The following is a 26,909-nucleotide window of genomic DNA, read 5'->3' as shown; positions in this document are numbered from 1 at the left end:
TAATTACAGCAGGAAGTCAGCGGAGATTATGAAGACACAATGATTAAAACCATGTCCCGTATATTGTGTGACCCCGACATTTTGTCTCACTAATAATGCTCATCGACCCCCTCCTGTAATGAACAAATGTTTTGCCTACATGTACAGAATTTTATTAGCTTTCCGTACAAATTTTGGGAACTATCTGAAATTTAACGCTAAAATTAATATCCTTTCAATAGATTCTTAAGGGTCGTATTCTCGTATTTCGCGATTTAATGTCACGTAAAATACGATATAGCTATTAAAGACTACCTACTACATTCTTATATTTTCCATATTCTATGCACATTTTCAGTCACATTTTCTAAAAATTCAACATGATATATAAGTATATAACATGGTGCTGAAATGTATGTGTTTGAACAATAATATCTTGAATAGGTTAAAGTAATATCCTACTAAAGCTATGTTATTAATATTTAATGTTATAATTCTACTAGGTACACAATTTAATATGTTCTAAAAAAAAAATTCTATATTAAAACAAAGACACACATAAATATATAAGTACATAGTGATATATAGGAATATAACAATCGTGATTTGTTGAATTACTAAAAAAGATATGCTGCTCAAATAGATTTTCATAAAATCTAAATTACTGATTATCTGTAAGTTCCACACATACTCGTAAAAATATCTCTCAACGAAAGTCAAAAATTCAACTAAAGAGTCAGATATTTCTAATATCATTGTCACTTTTATATCCATGGTAAATTAATATATTAATTAAGAGGACGTTATACTCCCATGTATTTTTTTCATCTTACAAGAACGTAAAATAGCAAATTTTTGCTCAGAAGATCACATTTAGCTCCGTTAGCTTAAAAATTAAAGTGAATCGACTTCTTATAAAATCCAAAGTTATGATTATTATTAAAACAATCTCGTTGTTATAAACATTTTTTTTTGTACATCTTAAAATATTTATAACTTGCTTCAAAATTAAAATTAGAAAAAATCTTACGAGGTTGTCTTTATAATAGCTACCTTCAAATTATATAAGAGGTAAAATTATTCTAGTTTTTAAATAAACAATTTAAACAAGATCTTCTGAGCCTAAAATTTAGTATGTTACGCACTTGTAAGACGGAGACAACACATGTGAGTATAACGTCCTCTGAAAGGTGATTTTCCATAGAAATCTATAAATTAAATTCTGATTCAAAAGAATAAATTAAATTTTTGTTTGTGAAAAACTGCACTTAAATATTTTTACCATAGAGTGATGCAGACTTTTGAGGCAGACTGTATAATATTCTTAATATTTCACCAAATCTGTTTGTTCCCGAAATAATCTGATGGCTAATCAAATGACCACGTGACGGACATCATTCAATAATATGGTCCAATTGGCCAATCAGATCAATTTAGGAATATATATATAATATTATATATACATAAAGCGATAGTAATTAATTTTAGATTTTGAGCTAAACGATTTACTGGTTTCAAAATTATGGGATTTTTTTCGTTGGTGCCATTTTTTTTCTGGTAAAATCGTGTATGAATATAGATTTGTAATTTATTGCAGCTACTACTTAAAAAACGTAATTTTTCAAAATTCTTACTAGCTTTTCAGTTAACTATAAAAATATATGACATTTTAATTTAACAAAATTAGTTTGAATTAATATTATGTTTTATTAAGAGAATAATGTTTTAGACACTTAACTGATTACGTAATATATAGTTATTTATAATTTTTAAAACATTATGATGTATTGAATTTAATATAATCTCGAATTTTTTTTTTTCAATTCGAATTATTTGAAACTAAATAATATGTAATTTTACTTTTATTAAGCATCCGTCTATTGTTACTTATATTTCTTAATTTAATATTTCTTCGATATTTAAAATCTTTAAATGATTTTATAGTATTTTGTTTAGAAATTGTATACATTAAATTTGTACTTTATCTACTTACCTATTATATACCAAGGAAATTAATTCATTAATTTACAATAGGTATATTGAATTCATAAATATTAGACATATATAATATAATATATATGAATGAGAACAAATACTGTAAGATTTATAGTTTTATAAATTTAATACTTTTTCAATTAAATCAAAAAAGGTTATATCAAACACTACCAATACAATAATAATATATTATACGTGGATTATATCTAAATAGAATCATAATATTTTCATTTTATTCTTGTTTAGTGGTATTACCTGTACTTTTATTAATTGATAAAACTCATTAACTTAATATTAATTAATAAATTACTGATTAAATATTCTATTATACTATAAATAAATAATTCAATTAAAGTAGGTACTGTACACTTGAATGTTATTATTTTCCTTTTGTTTTTTTCTACGAGTGGAATGATTTCTAAAGGTTGAAATTCTTTTGTAAATTTCTAACATGATATTGTAAATAAATAATTTCAATCAATTATATTGTTTGTAAAATTATTGCAATTTACGTTCATTCTAATTAAGTTTAAATGTACAATTCACCGATAGTTGATTTAAAATATCCTAAAACTGTTATTGTACCTATAACAATTTTTCAACCATATTTATCGAATCCTTATTACATTATTGTATATTACTTTTATGAGTATAAGTATATAACTAATTTATTAATATAAAACTATATATTATGATTGAACCCAGGTTAATATTGTATTTTGAATTACCCATGAATAAAGTGTGTCGATTTGGTTTTTTGAAAAACTTTAATGAGAAACAATAATATTATCAAAACATAAAATTTGTTCATACATTTACGATTCAGTCGGTGTAACGAACCTTAGGATTTCGATTGCATGTTCACCCTCGACCATTTTTTCGACCCAATCTTAAATCAAAAACGTCACATATGCCTTTACCATGTAAATATCTAAGTACTTTACACCCGACCCTGTCTCGGTTCCATAATCGCGTTTATCTACGGATCCCATTAGGAGAAATTTCGAAATCTATCTCATGTATATTGTGTATTATAAATGTTGTAATAATGCCGTAGGTTATTTGTAACAGCTTTAATGGCATGACGTGTTTAGTGTTTGAATAAAATACTATCTACCTTTATATTAAAAATAAACCAAAAATGTTTTACGTTTAATGCTACCATATTGGATACGCCCTACAATATGTATTTTCATATGTTCGTGGATACAAACAATATTAAATATTTATCAATTATTATACAAACCTATAAACATTTTAATCGAAGAAAATAATTATAAATTGTCAGATAACATAAACATATTCAAATTGGTAACTTAAAATGTGTGCTTCCTGAACAGCGCATATTTTTTTACAAAATTATTGCCCATAAACTATCAATCTCGTAGCATTCGTTTTAATTATTAATTTTTTCCTTAACATTTTTTTCACACACAATAATTTTCCCACTTTTCATATGGCACTAAAGAACTCAAGTTTTAAAATAAATTTATACAACGTTAAAAAGAGGTTGGTTAGGTTTCTATAATTCATATAATAGTATCCGAGAATTTCAAGTTCAGATAATATATATATATTATATATGTTTGAGAAAACTTAATTTTTCAATAATGACAATATTTAAATAAAATGAATATCACCATTTTTTTAAAAATAATACTTATGTTAAATGGTAAAACTAATTATTAATAATTGTTAATGGAAACATAGTTATATTTAAAATTTGCTAGATATAGAAATTGTGTGAAAATTGTGACCAGCAAGTGGAACTATATGCCATGATCTGTTACATTTGTGCAGACACATTATATTTGAAAACAATGATACATAATCACAATACAATTTTATATGATTTTTAGGGAGTTTTTAACACCTATTTTAAAACTTTTTGTTAGGTATTATAAACAAAAATATAAAAAAAAATTCGTGTGAAAAGTATCCATTGATTGTTTCACAATTTCTCAATAAAATATTAGAAACATTAGGAGTTTTTATTAAACATGATTAAGTTTACAGAGAATTAAACTAAGAATTGTTGATACACGAGTCCAAATATTTACAATACTTAATATCACGTTTGAAAATTCATTTTTTTCTAAAATTTAAGCCAATACCAAAAAATTAGGGTTTCCTTATATTTTTTTTACATTACGGTGATTTAAATTAAGTATGCATATCTTATACAAATATATCTAATTAAATTAAAGTTAATTCAAATAAATCAATATTATATTTGTTAAATAAACATTTAAAAATGTTATTATTTAAGACATGGATATGTCCAGCGTGTCAGATGACGTATTATAATTAGAAATAAAATCTGAAAACCTGAATGTAGAGATACTTATAAACATAGTTTTGGATTAATAAACTTGTATTAGACTCTTAATTTAATTGGTTTTAATGGTGTATTATTGTTAATTATTATACATTTAAAAATGATAGTAACACTGTAAAAATATTGAAAATTAAATAAGACTTTAAAATAAGGTAACAATTTTTAATGTTGTTGAAATTTCCTCATCTATAAATAAACAATAAAAATAAAATGAATTACACTATATCCATCTATAAAAGATCAAATTAATTTAGAAGTAAAATAACTGTTGGCTCAAAATTATCATTTACCTAATTTTTATATACATATGTTCATTATTTAGTACATAATTTGTACCATATTTTGGTATTTTATATTCATATACCTAAATTGTTATTATAATTTAAAACACTTAAGTTATACTCCAGTTTGAATAATTGTGAGGAACAATCAATATTATCATCTAAAAATTGGATTATTCATCCAATAAGTAAATAGGAAATACAATATTGATGATTAGAAAAACTTTGATAACCTTCAACTAAAAGTTCAAAAGGTATGAAAGAATTCTGACTCGTCAATCCCGATTTATGAAATTTATTAAACTTAAAAGAGAACTTAGATTTTGATAAATTTCGAGATCAAACTTGAGTTCAAGTTTTAACATAATTATGAAAAATACTTTACTAATTCTTCTGTACATGTATATTGTACACACATATTGACGTCTAGTTTCCTTAAACTATTACACAAGTTTAAAGAATCATAAAATGAATATATTTAAGCTTTAAGTTAACTTTTACCTATTATAGTATTATAAATGTCTTAGAATTTTACTGAATCACATTCGATTAATAATTATATATCAAAACTATTTTTGTGAACTTATTAGTCAATGAACAATATTTTATTTCACTTATTTGATGAAATACGGAATTTTTATTATTTACAATTTATAACAACACTTTATAGGTATATATAAGTGAAATAGTAACCGAAACACTAAAATTAATCGTTAAGCTGGTGGAACATTCGATCATGGAATGATTATGACCGTACTATGTAAGGTGAGATGAAACGTTAAAAAATGAGTAGTTCCGTGTGGGATAGGCAGAAGCACATAAAGAGATTGATCTGAGGAGGCCCTAAGGTGCTTAAAAGGGGTGAACCACACAACTAGAATTAATTGAAAAAAAGAGTCTTAAAAGGGTAAGATTTTCAGGAAAAAATAGACAGCATTTTGGGTCTAATCTATACGAAATTAATCACGTGTCAAATATGAGTAGTATACGACCATGCATATTTCAATATTTCAAAACGGAGTGAACAAGAGAGAAATTAAGAAAGTGGATCCCTCTCCATTAAGAGTAAATCCAACAAATATAACCTAGCTACAAAAAAAATTAAGACCAGTCTGCAGAAGAATACAATAAGAAACCCTAGATATCCTGTTGAATTTAGTGTCTTTAGAATATAGTAGACTTAGGAATAGACAAAATAACTGATGAGATAATTAGGATAGACTGACTCTATCCGATAGAGGAAAGAGGAAATAGGAAATTACTTAGATGGCCCAGTAGAGATATTACAAAAAGTAAGGTGAAAATATTATACCTATCAGCATGTACTGTCACGATTTTTTGTTTTTTAAGTGCGATAGGACTGAAGACGGTAGATCCGATACGAAGGGTATCTAAAACAAATATAAGGAACCTATGATCAACCGCATAAAAAGTTTTATTAATATCAATGATCATCTGCTAGCCATAATATATCCTCAAAGATTTTCATAATGTAAGTTGTGAAAGAAATGGTGCATGTAAGTGGAAACAATGAACTTATCTATCCATGCTGATCGTTAACAATGAGTAGTTAATACTTCATTTTATTCATGAATAAACAATGTATTAAAACAATGTGGATATGTATTATATATGAGGAGATGAAGATGGGTCTACGATTATTTACAAGACATTTAACAACACATTCTAAGATTAGGGTAATAGACTTTTAAATTTTAGGAAATACTCCCATATAAAGAGTGTGTAATTAGTTGGTGATTGGAAATAATACAATAAATGGTAGTTGAAAAGTAGGTGAATGGAAATACTGTTAAAGCCATTCAAAAAAATATTTTTTTAAGAATTGAGAGTGAACATATTCAATGATAGAGGCATGGAAAAACATTTCTGAATTAAAAATCAGAAGAAAGAGATAGATAATTATTGAATGTAGAGAATAGTTATTCAAAGATAAAATTGTATGAAACAATAGAAGAATCAGCCCATTCATTGTTGAGGAAAACAGAGGAAGAATATTCGTATGCTGGTTTAAATTTTCTAAAACTTCTAAAAGGAAGAAGGTATAGAAGAGAGCAAAACTATACTTACGTCTTACAAGCTGGTAGCCCATTGTAATTGATTTAAAAAGTTTAGAGATGCCAACAACTTGAGAAGTCTTGACGACAGGGGAAACTCAATTTTAGTACCTGACAGTAATGTTAGGTTCACCTTTTTACTTGCTGATTCGAGGTCAGCATAAACTCGCAGAATTTCAAGGCGTTCCTTTATTGTCTGATCCCGAACAAATGAGATTACAAGAAAGGAGCCCACGTTACTAAAGCGCTTAGCAACGTTGAAATTGTGACCAAACTGAAGAGCAATTTCTTTAGAAGGGGAAATAACTGTAATTGCAATAGTGCCAAGAACTATTTTTCCCTAGTCTAAACAACTTTGTGATAAAGTGCAGAGATAATAATATATCCTGTGTCTAGGTTCTGATAAACGTAATAAGAGTGTACTGAGTTTGTGAAGGTGGTAGATAACTGTCTGTGAAATGTGTCATCAAAACCGATAGTAGTCTGTAATGACGCAGTGGTTGGAACAAGGACTGGCAGATAATAAAAGCATGAAAAAACACTAACTACATAGTGTTTTATACGACGGAGAGCAGATATTTCCCACTGCAGATATTTGTCTATCCAAACAGTTACATTTCACATTTTGTTCTTAATAATAATAATAATAATAATAATAATAATAATAATAATAATAATAATAATAATAATAATAATAATAATTAATACTATTACGAATATCGTGAGTTTTTTTCTATTAAAAGTGTTTATTTTTTCTATAATTCTTGATTCATATATAAAAGTTTTATTTTTATACTATAGAATAAAATACTGTCTATTCCGGCTAACTGAAGTACTCTTCTCTATTGTTGTCGTGTTTTATTCACCATTCCAATAGTAATATTAGAGCAGCAATATGCCACCACCATCATTTCGGACAATAAACTAAAGACTGTATTCGATTTACGATGCCAGACATCTAATGGCAACTCCAGCTCATTCGCCTGAATCAGACAATGTTTACGAAAAAGCATACTCCGTAAGTACTAATATTGATTTTTTTTTTACTTTATTACATCGTTTAAAATGTTTGAACTAAAAAAATATTATTGTAAAATAAAGTTTTTGAAATATATTGTGGATATTTTAAAAACCTTTGCAATTTAATTTTAAATTTTGAATGATATGAAACAAAATCTCATATTTAAAAATAATAGTTTTCAATTTCGTTGTATTACTACAGGTAATATTTCTTTAACACAGTGTATTTTACACAATATTTCTTTAATAAATAATAATTAAACTTGTATTTTCATTAGGATTTATGGGTTTGACTTATGATGTGCTAATGTTATAACGTTTTTTTTTAATTTAATGAAGCCATTATTTTTTTTTTTTAATGTTTTTATTTTATCATAGGAATAGTCAAGGAATTCTATAAAGTTCTTAAATTCATTAATAATTTCCACTAACACTCGTTTACACACGTATAGTGATAATATTATGTTTTAATTTCTGACTTATGTGATGCAAAATTAGTATGATTTATTTGATAAAACTTTCGTATAAATTCAATTTTTTTGATTTTTAACAGCTGCAAGTTTTTATGCATTTATTTCTCGTAAATTTTGATTTAAACTACAGCAATAAGTTCTTCTAACCAGATAAAAACTCAAAAGTATATTGGTTTCCATTGACATTCCACATACTGAAAATTCGGAATTTATAAGAGTTGCATATTGCAGACCCAGCTAGAAATCCGAGCCATACAATGTCGAGTTTAAAAATTGAAAGTTAAAAATGCACATTTTGAATATTTCATTAATTTTAGAGAAAAAGTTCATATTTCTTCGTTATGTACCGTATAAAATCTACTTAGGAAAGAATTTCAAATGAGCACTTGTTAGAGATGAATGAGTATGTAATGGAGCTAAGAATGTTTATACATTTTTTATTTACTACAAATGTGATTTCAAAATCTCATAAGTATTTTGTTTTCCTTATTTTTAAAACATTTGTTTAATATGAAATCCTCAATAGCCATATATTAAAAATATATGAACAAATTATTTGAAGTTTTTGATAAATTGTTACTTTATATTTTGTCATTAATGTTATACTTTAGTCTTTTGTGATAAACCTAAATAAAACATCTAGGTACCTATTAAGTATTCATATTGTTTTTTAGCTTATTTTTGTTTTATTCTAATTAAAAACGAAAAAATTATAGTATGTTATTATAGGTTTTTATTCTTACGCAGTTTTATTTAAATGTTCTATCTAACTATTTATTACAATTATAAATAATATTCATTAAAAATAATCTAGAAAACAGTGCATACTAATTCCTAAGCAGAATGTGTAGGTCATTGTTTTTGATAAGTGTTGCAGGTATTTTAAAATTAAATTTAAAATTGACTACCATTACATTCGAAAGACGTTTCTGAACTTATAGTTAGGTAACTATTGTGTTTATTTCATTCAAAAAACTTTAGATGTTAATAAAATGAAATAATGAATAAAGATCTTCTGAATATACCTATAAAAATAAATATAGTAAGCTTATATTATAGACTATAGTTTATATATATATATATATATTATATGAATACTTATGTAAATACTATAGCAAACTTTTCCCTAAAAAGTCTTAAATTTAAAAACCAATCTTAATTAATTAATACAATTCATTAGTTAATAAAATTCAATATAAATAAGTGTAAAAAGATATCTTTTGTTGTATCTATGTATTATTATACAATTAGGTCCAATTAAATAAGTAGGTGCCAATTTAGATTATATAAAACATCTTTGACAAATTAATACTAACATTTAGCAGCAAGTAACACAGTCACAGATACCTAAACCCTATCATGAAAATGAGAATTATAAGAATAGTGAAATATAAATAAATTATTAGTTAACGATGTTATTTTCGTATAAAATTGAATTATGTTGAATAGAATATTATATATAAAATTTTATTCTATTATAGGTTGAATCAATTCTGATGTTAAATATTAGAAATAATAGTTTTAAATCTTAAATGTAAGTTTATAAACAAATATTTTTTGTTCCAACTAACTTATTTAAGTCCAATCGTTTTCATTGTTTTGCATTTTTGCGAATAAATTAAAATGATTTCATTTTTTAATAAGACTAAGTTTATTAAAATTATAATTTTTCCTTGGCTGAATATTTAGTTATTTAAATAATCACGTCAAAAAGTTGTTTAATATAAATTATTTATAATAATAAAAAGTTAAGCATGTAGTAATTAATTTTAGGTGGCGTGTCTTGTAACTATGTAATGTTATATAATATATACATAATATAATTTACGATGTATGTAAATAAAATATATGAATACATGTCAACGTACACTCATTATTTCAAAAAGTACCAACATTATTTGAAATTTTGTATTTCAAAAATATATTATTTGTGATTTAAAAGTCTTATGAATGTGTTTAAAAAAAATATTAAAGGTGTGTGTCCATAGTTTATTAATCATTAAAAGTGTTATGGTATAAGCCACCATTAAAGTTTAAAAATTTAAATAACATTGTATATTGATACCTACCTTACTTTTTTTTTTAAATGTACATTACTATTATCTTGATGATATTATATAACAAAATATATTATTATTAATTACTAATTAGTAATCTAATGATCTAAATCTCATTTTTATACATCAATATACTTTATCGAAAAGTATTCTGCTTTATATGACACCAAATAATTTAAATTTAAAAATTAAAAATAATTTTGTATTTTCTTATTGTCATTAATTAAATATACATTAAATATATTTTTATTTTTACATAGGTTATCATAAAATTACCACAATTTATAAAATATGTTAAAACTATATGTACCTTATCTTATATTTTCCAAATTTTCCAAAAAATGTATTGTATTTTATTGTACATACATATAGAAAAGCATTTACTATTTCCACATATAAAATAAAAGAATAATTACTATTAAGTCATTATATTTTATGTTTAATAGTTATACCTATTCTTACCCACAACTTAAGACTAAAATAATAATAATAAAAAAAATAATTTAACTTAAAACCAAATATATATATATATTTATATATTATATACCTAATATTTATTTTACATTCTAGTGTTTATATTTTAGTGTCTTTCTCTTGACTAAATTCGACGGTAATTAAAATAAACGAGATTTAAACAGTTCATCTTCCGCGTTCAAAAAGCCAATAATAATAATTTGATTTCATCCTGATACAATTTTCTAAAATATTCAATACTCAAAGTTAAAATATAATGTAAATAGATAAATAAATTAAAATATTATTAATTCTTTTTTAAACTTTATTTATGTGAATTTTATACATAATAGCCAATAGATACTGCACATTAACTATTAAATAAAAAAGTTATCTTTTTTTATCATTAGTTATAGTAAACTGTTAATTGATGTTATTTGTATCATTTAAACTTTTAATTGAAAATGATTAAACGATACTTTTGGTCACCATCTTTTTATTTCAAAAAATAAAATAAATTTTTGTATTCCAATTAATAAAAGCTTAACAAAATTTATAATTTTTAGTTTTACTCGTATTACATATTATAATGTACCCTGAGATCTAACTATTTCAATGTGAAATGAAGATGTTTGAACGGGGTAAACTTTGGAACTACTTATCAGATTTTCTTGATTTTTTTTTAATGAAAAGTACATTGTGGTAAAATATAATATTTTAAACAGAGAACCTGCAGTTTGCTTTATAATATTGTTTTTTTTAATATTTTAAAAATGATAAGGAATCTATCCATTCACATTGCATATTATAAGTTTATATTCTCAAAATCTTCTTATAATAGGTAAATGAATAAAATAGCTTAAACAAATCAAATGTATAAATAAGTTGTGAACTTGTGACTGAAGTAAACAACGAGAAATTTTAAATATTATTTACCTATGTTACATTGTTTGCATTCAAAAATAATTAAGTGGCTTAAAATACTTCATATATATATACAGGGTGTCCCGTGAGGATATACCCATTAGCTATTAAGGGGGACTCTTCGCCAGGATAAAAACCAGTTTTTTGACTTTTATCTATAAACTAAAAAAATTATTAAAAATCATGAGATTAATGAAAATAAAATATTGAAAGGTCAAAATTTTCAGAAAAATAAACTTTATAAAATAGGTATCTTTATTTTTTTAAACTTTTTTACTGAAAAATTTAGTTAAGTTCAAAAATAAAATACAATACGTAGTCTTTGTTTATGTGAGTATAATAAAAAAAAAAAACAGATTAATAATATATTTATTATCTCAGAAGATATAGCAATAAATAAATCTTCACTAGTCACCCTGTATATGCATTTTTTTGTGTAGTTAATGGTTAATATATGATAATATAATTCACAGAATTCCTTAAAGTTATTATTACACGGAAAAAAGAGCAAAAAGAGCAACTCAATTTACTGTAAAGTTATCATTAATTTATGCTCGATAATGTTATATGCGAAATAAATTAATTTATGTATAACATTTTAGGATTATATTGTGTATTATATTGTTTATCACTAGGGTTCGGATTTGAAGGCAATATAATCAATAAAAAAAGCATTTAAAATGTAAAAAAAGGCAAAAAGGCTTTTAATTTATATAAAAGGCAAATCATAAATATACTACAAAATAAAATAGCTACGAGCATATTATCTTAATTTTTTAATAGGTATACGGGTAATTTTATGGTCATACCAAATACTCGATAAGACGATATCGATAAATATTGCGAAGAATAAAACCCATTTGTAGCGATACTACGTAAGCTGTGTATAAAATTATAAAATCAATTGAAAATTAAACACAAAAAAGACATTTAAACAAAAGACAGAAAAAAGGCAAAAAAAATGCATCTATCGTTTAAGAAATTAAATGGAACACATTATTGTATAAAAATTATTTTTCTATTATGATTAATAAAAGAAAGGCATTTGCCTTCAAATCCAAACTCTATTTATCACATAGATTTGGCATTTAAATTTTTTTAACAATTGTTCTTAAAAAACTATAATATATTATGATCTAGGTTTAAATCTTGCTTAAGGATTCGTAAGTATAAACAATAAAAAACAAAAACAATATAGTTTTTATATTGTTTTTGTTTTTGTTTTTCATTACGAGGCATTACCTCGTTATAGTGGTTACTAACCTAATTTGTTTTCACTTGAAAGTATTAAAAGTTAATACAATGAGATAGCCACTAGATTATCATAATACCTATATTTAAGACATATCAACACATGAAGGATGACTAAAATAGTTTTTAAAAACTGTGTGAGAGACATTTATTTTTGTTCAGTATTCGTTAAATTAACACAAAATTAAATCTGAGTGAAAAACAGTAATATTAACAACAACCCAATATTCAAATATTTTTCATTTTTAGATTTAAAGTGAGTCAATGATGAATTTTATATAATTATTATTTACTTTGTAATATTAAATACAATTGTTAGAACCTTAAAATTATAATATTGTACGAAATATTTACTTTAGAACGTATACGTATACGTGTAAAAAGTATTGACCTATTAAATTATAAAATCCAATAACACTTATCACGTCAATACATATTGAATGGGTTTTTTTTTAATATCATTATAATTTTATTAAAATGAAAATAATAATATCATGTTAAAAACCAATAAATTTGAACCTATTGTATTTGACACTTCTAGCACAGATGCTTTCGACTTGTGTGTCTAGCACCTTGCAAGTACGTGGTGGTTATTTACCTAATACGATATTTTATAGAAAAACTTACATAAACGACTAGAAGTTTTTTCGTAAGTTTTGTACTCTTAAATTTGTTATTTTTAGTGAACAGTTAAGCTACAGATAAATAAAATTTATACAAATCATTTTATTCTAATAATAATATTGTATTGTTAATTGATATAACTATTAGATGATTGTGATTTGTGAAATATGAGAGCGTTTAATAATTTCACCCATTTTTTTGTAAAAATATTAAGTTTAATAATACTTGTACCCGTACCTACTATTATAATAAAAAATACGTTGAAAAAAATATGGTGATCCATCATGCTTTAAACAGTTTGGTTGAACAGTGATTTTTGAATTTTTAGTCATATCCCCTGATGAGTTTAATTGTAAATGTTAAATTCATCTTTTGGCACCAAGCCCATAATATGAACGTCAACAAGGTTGCCAACTAATTATACAATATTTCTACTTAAAACAGATTTGTTATGTTTATTAATTTTGTAATAAAATCAATTAAATTGTTTGATAATATTTATTTGATTTCAATAAGCCTTAATCTACTTCTTAGTAATGATTTTAAAGCATTTAAATCTGTTTGAGACTATTAATTCAGTTATTAACTTAATATTTTTAATTTGTAAAATTAGTGAAGATTTAGGTACATAACTATCTACGTACCTGTAATGTAACGAGACATTTAAATAAAAAATACTGTATTAGATGAAATAATACAACTTTACGTCATGTATTGAACAATACGATATCTGCAGTCACAGTTTATTTTTCGTTTATTTCAAAAATAAAAATACTTTAAATGTGAGGGTTAATAATTGAAATTAAAAGTTTTACTGCTATACTTAGTACAAATTATATTTTAATATGAGATTTTTTTGTAAACCTTTCAAAAGTTGAAAATCCCCATAAATAATTACATAAGTTAGTAACAAATTAACCTTAATTAATTTGCGATTAATGGGTTGCATATCTAATCATAGAAATCAATGTAGGAACAGTTTTAAACCAAATTAAAAAAAGCTTTAGTTTGAAATTTCCTGAAATATAGGAGAAACCATATAACCTGTAGAAAAATAATATAATATGCCCGTAAAATAAATAAATAATCAAACTTAATGCAAAAAATGTACGATATTAATGTATTTGTCAGAATTTATATTATGTACTTATTTTTAATAAACCTTTAGATTAAGTAGATACTTGTTAGTTATTTTCTGTTAATAAATATTTTTTAAGAACAGTAAACACCTAACTCAAACTAACTAATAGTTTTAAAAAGTAAATTGAAGTTTTTTTGCATGTTTTATTAAATGCAGGGTGATATATTGGTATTTTGGAAATTTAATAAAAAAAAGTAGAATTACTTTAAATCTAGAAAAGATGATATTTTTTTTTAATTCAAAAATATACAATTCGCAATGTTTAAAATATATTATTCTAAGCATTCGTAATCTATCAAAATGTATTTTATACAAAATGCAGTAATAATTATTCATATTAAGTCCTCTAAATTTGTTATTTTAATGCTTATTTAAAATGTGTGTAACACTTCAAGTTATGTTACTCACATCATTATTATATACATAATACAAAATCGCTTCAAAATGTATTTATGTGGCATACTTTTTAGTTAATATTTACGTGTTTTCTTTACTAACTTATTCAAAACTGTAAATTGTTCAAGTGAAGTATGTTCGACTTTGTCGATAAATCTCATTAATAAGAATTTTTTAATAATTTTTATATTTAATCAAAACCCCTTATACTATAGTCTATAATATTTATATACTAGTTATAGCCTAACAAAACTATAATGATGGTATTAACTTAAATTCCTGTTAATATTGAACCTTATCATTATTATAAACACAGTACCTATAATGTTATAATAATATTGTAGGAACGTAACTAATTATAATTGTTTCAATTAAATAAAAATAACAATTATATGGAAAATGAAAAATCAATGGATATCAAAACAGGGTAAGTCACTCAACTGTCTAGTATTTGTTGAGTATAAATGTCATTACACGTATATAAATGTAATTAATTTATAACATTTTAATTAAATAATAAATATTGTATATACATAATAAAAAATGATTTTGGTCAGAGACTGAGTATCAGTCTCTATTTATAAGGATATTTCATAATTTATGTACTTATATAATATAAGTTATTACTATTAGAAACATTATACGTATTTGTCTATTTGTAATCTTTAAAAAAAAAAATTAGAAATTGAAAATACTTAAAATTAATCTAAATATTTTTTAATTGAATCGTCTATGTTGAAATGATATTTTATTTATAAATGGAAGGTTCTAAGCTTATACAATTAATATTTTTTGAATAATCACAAATTAACAACAACCATTAGAGGATAAATTTTTGTTTCATGTACGAATATCCAATGTAAAAAAATATATCATTATACAATATACAACTTATATGTTCATCACTACTCTCAGAATCAAAAGTCAGATAAACAAAAAGTATAATTAGTGCATAATGTGTAATAAAAAATTAAAATTTCTGAATTCCGTACTCTTAGGTATAAATATTATAAAGAAAAGTGAATATATTATTTTCCGTTGATAATAATAATATCATGCACACTGTATTAATTACTTACTCCATATCTCCTTAATTATTATTTACATTATAATAATGCAATTGTAATTTATACATGAATATGAGACCACTGTGTATAATGTCGTATATTAACACGGGTGTACTTAGAGCACAACATAACATTACAGCAATTTTTTACTTAAGACAGCCTGACACTACATATTAAGAAGCTATTTTCGATTTTATTCAAGCACATCGTCGATTTACCTGCGTGATTAAATACAAACCGCCTCAAATCGTCTCGCACGCACATATTGGGTGTAGTTCCGTCACTTTTATCGCAGGTATAAAATATGTACTCGGCGGCGATCAACTAACGGTACAACCCTAAATTTTATTATATCTAGGAACATATACCTGCATGTATGTAAGTCTTGGTTGACATAACCACCACCACTGGAATGTGTGTGTCAAATCCTCCGTCGCATTTACATTAAACCATGTGAAATAGCACCTGTTTTGTCTCCACATCATCTACCGTGCACGTATTATAATGTGTTTTAATGGCATCCATCGATATATGATGCAGAATTCGAATCAACTCACATGAAACGGTTGCTGAAATTTCACAACGAATATTCAGCAGTCCCTGGGAAATGTATATGAATTAAATCGCAATATAACAACTATCCCTAGAGTGCTTATGCAAAACGTAGTATTTTTGAAACCCATACTATGTTGCCCTAATATGTTGTTATATATCCCCAACGCTCATAAATTTCTGAGGGTAACACCATAGTTACCCATGTCACACAGTCACACAGAGGTTATTTATATATATTATATAACCTTTAAAAACTATTTGTGTCTTACTATCATACAATAAATTAACTGAAGTTCTTATATTATGGCGTGGATACATGATAATAATATAATAATAATATATTATTTCTATACACACGTAATATATCCATTTGTTTAGTATTCTACATTAGAGTTGTAAAAACATTTTCATAGTTATTTTATTTATTATAAATTACGCAGAATACCAATTTATACTTCTAACTAATATGACCTGCTGGCCGATATTATTAAGTTAATGAGTATTTTTCTGTGAAATTTTTTTGCAGTAAAGATATTTAATAAATATTTAAGTCAGTGAAAAGAAATTTGAAAGTAAAATACCTACTGTTTAGTGCTACAATCAATAATTAAAGTTATTCATATAAAACTAATCCAGTTTAAACTCCCTTTTTATCTATAATTGATATAAAATTAATTCTGTTTAAAAACAAATACGATAATACAAAAAAATATTCATGTGACATTGATGTATTGTACTTTTACCGTAGATTTTAATTTTAATTTTAATTGTATGTAATATACATACCTATAATGTGTGTGTGCGCGCGCGCGCTTAAAATAGGTATATATTTATTAATTTCAAAATAATATCAGAAAATGTGATATATATTTACTTTGTTAAAATAGGAACCAATTTCTCCCAACCTTACAAACAACAAGGCAGAGTCCTTCAAGGCTTTGTTCTATGACCAAACCTCTTCAATATCTAGGTACTGTCACGAAATCCTAAATTCAACAAAGTCTCAACTGGCGATATTTGTTGATTATACAATAATATCAATCCAAAACAACATTCAGAAATCTTCAATTTAAAAACTCCAACTAATCATAAACACAGTAAAAAATAAAATAATATGTACGTATACCTATGTATATGTTGTACATATCAATACATATTGATTACTCATAATTAAAGTTATTAATATAATAAAAACGGTCTAAAACATAATTTTTTCAAATGTTGACAATTACCGAATAAAATTCAAATAAAAAATTTCAGACGCCATATCATAAAAATAAATAATCATTGAAATGTATTATAAATTTCGTCATTCTGTGACTTAACTACCTGTAAATATTTAATTTGTTTGCTCCTTTAATTATATGTTATTATTTTATTGATATTGTGCATATAAAATATACATCAGGTTTGAAGGAAATTTGCATTAATTTATAAAATTACATTGTTCATATTGTGTTGACTATAAACATGCACCTATGGCGTATTACAGTCTTATAGTATTTTTCTTTATAAAAATATACAAAATATAATAAAAACTAATTATGCTCTAAATACTCCTATAATAGAACTATGAGATTAATAATGATAACCAAATTGGTTTATTTGATTTTAATTGTGTTGAGTCTTTTTGTAATTATATGATTAGATTTTATTCATAAATTATTTGTTATTATATCCATTATCATTTATTATCTTTTTTTTCTATTTAAATGCACCTTATTATTACACTTATATTTAAAACTACAGTTGGGTATTAGAATATTTGAACCAATAAATAAATAAACAGCTATTTCGTTATTAGATTGATAATATATGATAGTAAATGCATTATTCTGACAAATCCAAATTTATTTCCACTTTTAGAGTTTGAACTCGTAACTCGTAAAAATGTGCTGACAAATATTTATGACAGATATATAATAGGTTTTATTGATACATGTTAAAAAAAAAATTACATAGATATCTAATTTAAAATATTTGAACCACAAAAGACAAATCACAAGAAATTAATTATTATTTATTTTTTTTACTAATTATACAAATGTAATTATATGAATCGAGGATGATATGATATTAATCTATGAAGAATGTAATTACTAATTATTCAAACATTTGCTTTAAAGAAAAACTGTATAAGAGTTAAATATATTTAATGCAATTATTAAAAACTGAAGAAGATTGATGCGTTTCTAAGTATTATTTACATTACCTACTGTCGGTAACAACTAACAATTCATTTATTAAATTATTCGTTATACATTTTAATTGATGCGTACTACTCAAACATTTGTTCTATTTTAGGACTTTCAGAGTTAATTAATATTTTACGATTTTCACTACTGATACTGACACTTTACTGTAATTGATTAACTTAAAACTGTGAACCACATTTTATTTAACAGTAAAGAGTAAATCCTTATTTAATTTTAATAACATTTTATGTAGTTTAACATTGTAATTTATATGAAAAAAAAAATTTTAAGTACTCAAAACATGACTTATGATATATTAGTGAGTTATAAACAGAAAATCAATAACTTTACTTCTTTTACAAATAAATATAATAGTGCTGGATGATGAAAAATCATTGGCTGTTACACAAAGGAACTTATTTAATTAATTCATTTTGACTAAATTGTAAATAGTGGTATAGGCTCTAGATAGGTATAAAATATACTTATGCATTCAAAAGCCATTGCAGTTTTTCGTTGATGAAATCTGGATCTGAATATCTTAAGTTTCCAAATCTATCCCCGGAGACAAGTTTGGGTTAAACAATTTGGTCCATTTTTAACAATATTAACGGAAAGCCTTGTATTTTTTTCTTTAACTATATATAATAATATAAATATAAGTTTTCTGTGATTAGAGATGATACAAACAATATTTTTGATTAAAATATTAGCGAAATATTTGAATTCGAATTTTGTTCTTATTATTTTTTTTTTAATTTATAAATATAATTGATTCAAATACACTAATGATTATATTTGCAATACTTTTACAATATTATAAAGTTAATTAATTAAGGTTTATAAATAAGTTTACGAATAAATTTTAACTTGATTATGAGTCCGGATAATCCTCTTGTTGAGCTTGAACTGCTTAAAGTTAAATATCTTGTGGTAGCTGTGGCTTTAATCTGCGATTTTTGGTTCTTTCCCAATGTTGAAGTGAAGAGCACCTTCTATTGTTTTTAGTTTTGAATGAAATTTTTGAAATTGTTCATTGATCCATGTGGTTAAGTATGGTATTTCAGTGTCGTTGTGGAGTTGTATGTTTCGCATGTACCATGGAGCTTTAAGAGGTATTCTGAGGAATATGTTTTAATTTTCTTATAAAATACATTTATAATTAGTAATAAATAATACTTTAATAATAATAATTACTTAATAAACTATGTTAACCTATGCACAGAGTATTGTATATATGTATGTATTTTAAAATTAAAGACATATGTTTAAAATGTTATGCCTATCTCTCTTTTTATCTTTCTAGTCTATACTTCTCATTAATTCGTATATAAAACTTAAATTGAATTGTTACCGAAAACGGGAGGTAGTGACATATCATTTTATATTCCGTAAGCATCACGAGTCGATATAAACTCTTAAACACCAAATGTGAATCATTTTCTTAGGTATTCAACTATTCATTTTTTTTTTATAATTATTTATTGGAATATGCTATTTATTATATAAATTATATAAATTACCAACTTTTAGGAAGTTTTATAAGTTCTATAGTAGACCTCTCTACCCTATAGGTGTCTTTTAAATTACAAACGAATATTTTATAGGATTTAAAAAACATAATTTTAATTTCTCACCCAATAGGTTGAAGGTTCCTCTGCAGACCATTAAATGCCATTAACTTGAACCATTACTGTACACATTACTTCATAATTTCTACATCTGGTATTGTGTTGTTTATTGGAAATGCTCATTCTGTTGATTTAGTTATTTTTTCAATAATTTGTGTACTTTATCACACTATTTTCAATTTACGTAGTATACTAACTATCATTATTGAACGCATAAATAGTAAGCACGTAGTTTTTTTCTCATTTTAAAACCATTATGTGAAACCAAATTCTATAACAATATGCATATTATTATTATTATATAAATGATTAATGTTATGATATCACTGTTTATGTTTAACAGAGCATATATATATATATTACATTATTACATTTCTTTAGAAAGCGAAAATCGGTGTTTTATAACGACGAAAACCATGTCAGATAATATTATAAACTTATAAAGGGTGGAATATTTATTTTGTATACATTAAGTATAACACATTGAATGATAGACAATAATAACTAACGGCGCTCGATAACGTTTTCGTAGTTTAATATGATTTGGGTGGATCATAAATTGTCTCGATATGTATTTACTCAGAAACTTGTGTAAAAATGTGTATTATTAATTACAATATAATAGGAAAAAGGACATTTTTGAAAGAAAAAAAATGGACGATTTGTGTGTTATACATTAAATTTGAGATAATATTATCATACAAAACACTTTAAATTTGGCACAATATTGGGGTGGTGAGTGTATCACGCATGGTCTCCGATAACGTTACTTTCAATAAGTACTTAAAAATATGTTTATTATTTTATCGCAGTAGTTTTCCAGATAGATTATCCTTTACAAAGACAATTTGAATTATTTACGCGTGTTTGAAATCACTTTGCCGCAGTGACAGTCACACAGCCCACACACGATCACGAGTGTAAAAAGTAAAACCTCATTGTAGCGTGTCAAATTGCGTTAAAAACTTTGTATACCGCATCCGATGTAATGATCACTGTCTTCTTATAATTATATAATAATAATAGTTTTATTTATATATTTTTTTTTTTTTGAGCATAAGTGTTTAACTACTTTTATAACCTTCCTATCTATAAAGGTTAATATTTTGTTTGGGTAGCACAAAATTGTATCCACGTGGGAGTACATGGTACAGAGCTAACCTGTAATAACCGTTAACCCATTCGATAAATACTTTTGAGAATATACCTCTGTTTTTAGTATTTTAACAATTATAAACGTTACAGATCAGTTCACGATACTTGGGTCACAAATAATAGTGAAACAAAAAATTATAAAATTTAAAAGAATAATCTGATATTGAAAAGACAAAATACACACGTACCTCTAAAGTGGCTGTTACGCCGACGTCCTGCAGACGTCTGCAGTGAGTCTTACATCGATCGTCGTAGCTGTGACTCAAGTCTATAATTAATTATCGATGGTGTAATCAAGTTTTAAGTCTATTTAGGCATTTTGAATGGAAAATGGGTGGACAGTTGAGTGATATGTAGACCTCAATATAATATATTTGTATACCAGTTGATTAAACTGTGCACAGTCCTCACTCGATATGAATATCATCTGAAAATTTAAATAAATTTAAAAATGTTTCACGTCGAGCAAGAAAAGTATTAGCTAACAAACTATGTTATAACCTAACCAATTGTTATACATAATACTATTTATCATCTCATAAAAATTTGTTTTTAGACATTTTCAATAAATTATAAATTATTTTATTATTTAAAAATTATAACAGAACTACTGTGTGTAACAGAAATATATGAGAGGATGTCATATCTTTCTGTTACACTCTGTATATGAATATAAAATATAAATAGATAGGCACATATATATTCTATTTTAATTCCTTGTCTTTATGCTAAACATAATTATTGATTTATATTATTCAAGAAAAATAATAATGGTTGTAATTAATTGTTTAAATAATTTTAAAAATGTATTACATTACTTAAAATTATATTAAATTCATAACAAGATAACTTATCGCAATTATGTCAATGTTATAATAACATGACTTGTTATTTTACAATGTCAACCAACCAGAGTTAAGTTAGTTCCAGTGCATAATTTTTAGTACAAATTACTATGGTTACCTTTCATATTATTGTATACAACACAATATAAAAGCTTAGGTGTAAATTATACATTTTATTTTAGAATATAGTACATAGTAACTATGTATAATACAAATTTAAATCAAAAATATTAAATTTACAATTTTACAATTTAACTATTAACTATTTCATCTAATTACCATATTGCAACTTTAAAATATATGCCAATAAAATATAATTTATAATGTGGCATTCGACGATTTCCATACCTAAACTCTGATGAAAAGGAAACATAATATAATGTGTTCATAATAATATATAGATATATATATATATATATTTTTAATTAACTCGAAATATGCCCCCGGTGACATAGGCCATTGGATTACAATCATAATAATATTAAAATACAAGAAAAAATACCATTCACCATCATACCATAAAAAGTTGGGAATAATTTCAACAAGCTTTTATAAAAAACTATGTGGGGCACTTAAATATTAGACTTTTGATAAGGTCAAAATGTTTTTATGATTTCCGCCAACCTAACCTAACCTAACGGAAAAGTCCTGCATGTGACGTTGGTAGTACTTATACATATTTTAGAAAATATTTTAATGTTTGGAGTTTATTGTTCATTAATATCATTATTCATTTTTATCTGATAACTACCATATTAATTTATTACAGAATATTAAATGATGTTATAATCCAAATGTCGTAAGTTTGCGTTATAATATATTTATTATTATTATGTGTATGCAAACAAAGTGAAAAAGTTCTAACTTTAAGTAAACAACGGAAGTCCTGAAAGATTGTTGTCGTACGTGCTGTCAAGAACTTTCGGTTACATTGGACTAAATTTAGTCTTCTCACCCATACTCTGAGTTAAGTTTTTGCACTTTTGTATATTACCCTTATCATGGTGTTTATATAATTCATAAGTTTACGTCAGCCATTATTCCACCGTGATAAATAAAATAAAATATACTGCAACCACTATTCCATGTCAACATTATACCCAATCATTCACAACTATACATAATATTTTTTTATAAATCCAATAAAAGTGGATTAATGCGAAGAAAGGCGTGTGTAAAAATAGTCAAACAGAATACACAATTTACTAAAATACTCGTAAAATTAAACGTTCACTTTTCAACACTAGAATCTGTGTGATGTTGTTTCTTATCTTTTGATAAATAGTATATTTCCCAACACTGTAGGTTAGTAGATTATATATAAGCATAATATTATGTATATTATAATCTTCTCATTTTTTTACTACCAATATTGTGGCATTGTCAGATCAATATTCTAAAAAACACTTTTAAAACACTTTATTAATTTAGTTCTCATATATTTCAGTTTAAAAATAACTTATAAATATTTTATTTGGTATCATTATAAACTTGACTAACTATAATATAATAAATGCTTTGATAAATAATCGGCGTAAAAATCAAAATGACTTGTGGATAATTATAATAATACATTAAATAAAAATAAAAATATTTCCTACTCACAAAATATTATTTTTTATTACATGTAGGTACTTAGGAACGTCTTATTCTATCAAATTTAAAATATTTTATAACAGTGATTACAATAAAAATACGTAATATCAATATTAAAATCTGAATTTTGTATTATGTAAATTATTAATAAGTTTGAAATATGTATTAAGTTTATGAAACATTTATTTTAATTTATCTTACGATAACATTGAACCAAATTTTACACGCTGAACATTATAAATTAATTTACCAGTTTTCTTAGAAAATATTTTTCAGCAAGATTATAAACCTAAGAATATTATTATATGTTTTTGGTGCATTTTTTTTTAATGTTCTCTGAGATCACAGCTAATAATTTTTAAATAGAATAAATACTCCAAACGCTGTACATTATGTTTACCTCCGCATCCTGTAAATTTAACAAATAAGTATGTTAATTTAGAACAATTATTTTTTTTAAAGTTCAGTAGACTTTCATGAAAATTAAAAAAAAAAAACGAACAGTATAATTAACGAAGCTAATAAAAACGTTGATGTTGTCTTGCTGTTATTAACAGTTTAGAAAGTTTTCAACAATTATTAAGATTTTTTTATAGAGTTTCAAAACCGTTCATTTGTATTTTGGTTATTTTATTTTAAAACTGTTTGGTAAAAACTAAAAACAATTAAGTTTAGTAGACACAAAAACATATATGTGAACTATAAAATTCATATATCATAATTGATGTAAGTACTTAAGTAGTTAAGTGTCATATTATTATAGCGTTATGAATGAAAAAATCTGAAATGTACGGATCATTTCACCATCTGCCTGGAGTAAAACATTTCGTAGTATGTTACAGCTGACTATAAATTATAATATTATATATTGCAAAAATAAAGGTCCTTCAAAACAAATTGTTGGTCCTATATTAATTGTTTTCACGGTCCCTATACAACATTTCCAATAAAATATAATCCATTACAAGTGATAAGAGTGTGCCATATACGATTCCTACTTATATATTATTATTATTTTTATTTTCATTTATATTATTTGAAAGTATTATGTAGGAAACGTTATCATAGTATTATTGTTTGTTTGAATTGAAAGAGGTACCAGGTAAATTGGTATACAAATAATATATATAGGTACTTGCAATGACTTCAATGTTTTTTAGTAAAACTAAAATGGCTAACCTACCCACACGAAAACGTTAAAAAAAGACCAAGCTCAGTACTCAGTTATCCAATTCAAACGTTTATTATTATTAGTTTTGAAATATTTGCTATATACCTACAATACGTACATCGATTGACTCTCTTTTATTATGTATAAAGAACAGCACTTTTCATTTCCCACTCTTAACAACGTGTGTGGATAAAATGCATCGTCGTACAAATTTCTACAAAACATACTACTGCTGATATATATTATATTATAATATTATGCGTATCGTACAATATGCTGCTAAGGACGTGCGTGATTTGGTTTCGAAGTACTCAAACAGGACACGGTTATAACAACCAATTCTCTTACTGTCGCCAAAAAAAAAAAAAGAATTGAACCATTGTCTGATGTTAACCTACGTAGGTACATGCATTTTTACAATTATTTTGTTCCAATATTATACACATTAAGTCCACCTGATCACAGAAAATATTGTAAACTTCCTATAATATGATGCGTGCAAGCCATGAAATCAACGAATATTGTCACATGGACGTGTAGGTACGCTTATACTCTCTAATTCTCTGCACATATTTATTTCGATAATTGTTATCCACAATTTTAATCTAGTTGCATTTTCTGATATTCTTCTTCTCTAGATACTCTTATTGTTACATTTATTATATCACAGGAATTTAGGTCGTTATCAATTAAAATAATCATCGTTATAGAAGGTAATATAAAACGTTGGAAATAAGTATTGAGAATATTTTTTTTTTTTATATAATGATCCTGAAAAAAATGATGCATTTAACTGTTAGGTATATGTATAAAAAAACATTAAATAGAATAAAATCATTGCTTACAAAAAACGATTTTGGCGAAGACGATCACAAATATACTTTATGATAATATAATTTGTAATTGCTATTAAAGTAATTTATTTTACCTATTATTAGTAATACAATAGATTGAATTGATTTTTTTTTTATAAATATAAGGTTTAAAAATATCATTGTATCTATAAAATATAATAATATAGGTTAAAAGTTCCAACTACCCATGAATAATATTTTTAAATTATACAAAAAAAAAAGGCGGGCAAGTCATGGATGTCGCTCTGCTGTACAGTAGGTTACAAATGGGTTACTGTAATGGATGGAATTAAATTTGAATCCAACGATATTATATCATTGTATACGAAAAACGATTCTGAGCGAAGACGGTTTATCTGTCTAGAATATATTATAGATTATTAAAAATTTTCAAATCTTAGATATAAAAGGAACATTTTTTATGAATTTCTAGCTTAAAATAATTTGTGAATTTTCGTGATTTTTACATAATATGTTGTCAAAACTCAAAATTTGAATGCTTATAAAAAAAAATTGTGACTATGTATTTCTTTTATTTTGCAACTGCTATTATAAAAATATGTTAGGAGCCATGTATTAAATTTTCAAATCTTAGAATTAAAAAGAAAAACTTTTATGAATTTCTATCTAAGATAATTTGAACATTGCCGTAATTTTTAAGTATTTAGTCAAAATTTGAACTTTAAATGCTTATAAAAAAAAAATCGTGCATATGTATTTTTAATATTTTTTAACTGCTATTGTTACAATGTGTTAGAAGCCTTGTATTAAATTTTCAAGCTTTTTTACCGAACACATACATTTTTATCGATATTTATAGAAAAAAAAACTAA

At 24.6% G+C, this 26,909-nt stretch overlaps 1 protein-coding gene across 4 annotated transcripts in view; it reads left to right on the top strand.

The window, feature by feature from the left end:
• Positions 1 to 26,909, top strand: part of dcma (syntaxin-like domain-containing protein decima) — a 235,156-nt gene that overhangs the window by 137,288 nt on the left and 70,959 nt on the right. The window contains exon 2 of one of the 4 annotated variants that reach the window (XM_089218926.1): positions 7,546 to 7,686. The exons of 2 other annotated variants lie outside the window; for them this stretch is intronic. In XM_089218926.1, coding sequence (XP_089075052.1) covers positions 7,630 to 7,686 — 57 coding nt within the window. In that variant the 5' untranslated portion in view covers positions 7,546 to 7,629. Of the gene's footprint in view, positions 1 to 7,469; positions 7,687 to 26,909 lie in introns of all 4 variants that reach the window. One more of the 4 variants, XM_015511045.2, reaches the window with a different exon arrangement.

This window comes from Diuraphis noxia, unplaced genomic scaffold, assembly GCF_037042655.1.
Source record: "Diuraphis noxia isolate RWA-SAM2 unplaced genomic scaffold, SU_Dnox_SAM2 contig0002, whole genome shotgun sequence".
Lineage (NCBI taxonomy): Eukaryota > Metazoa > Arthropoda > Insecta > Hemiptera > Aphididae > Diuraphis > Diuraphis noxia.
Note: the sequence above shows the minus strand (reverse complement) of the source record. Positions and strands in the feature narration are given on the sequence as shown.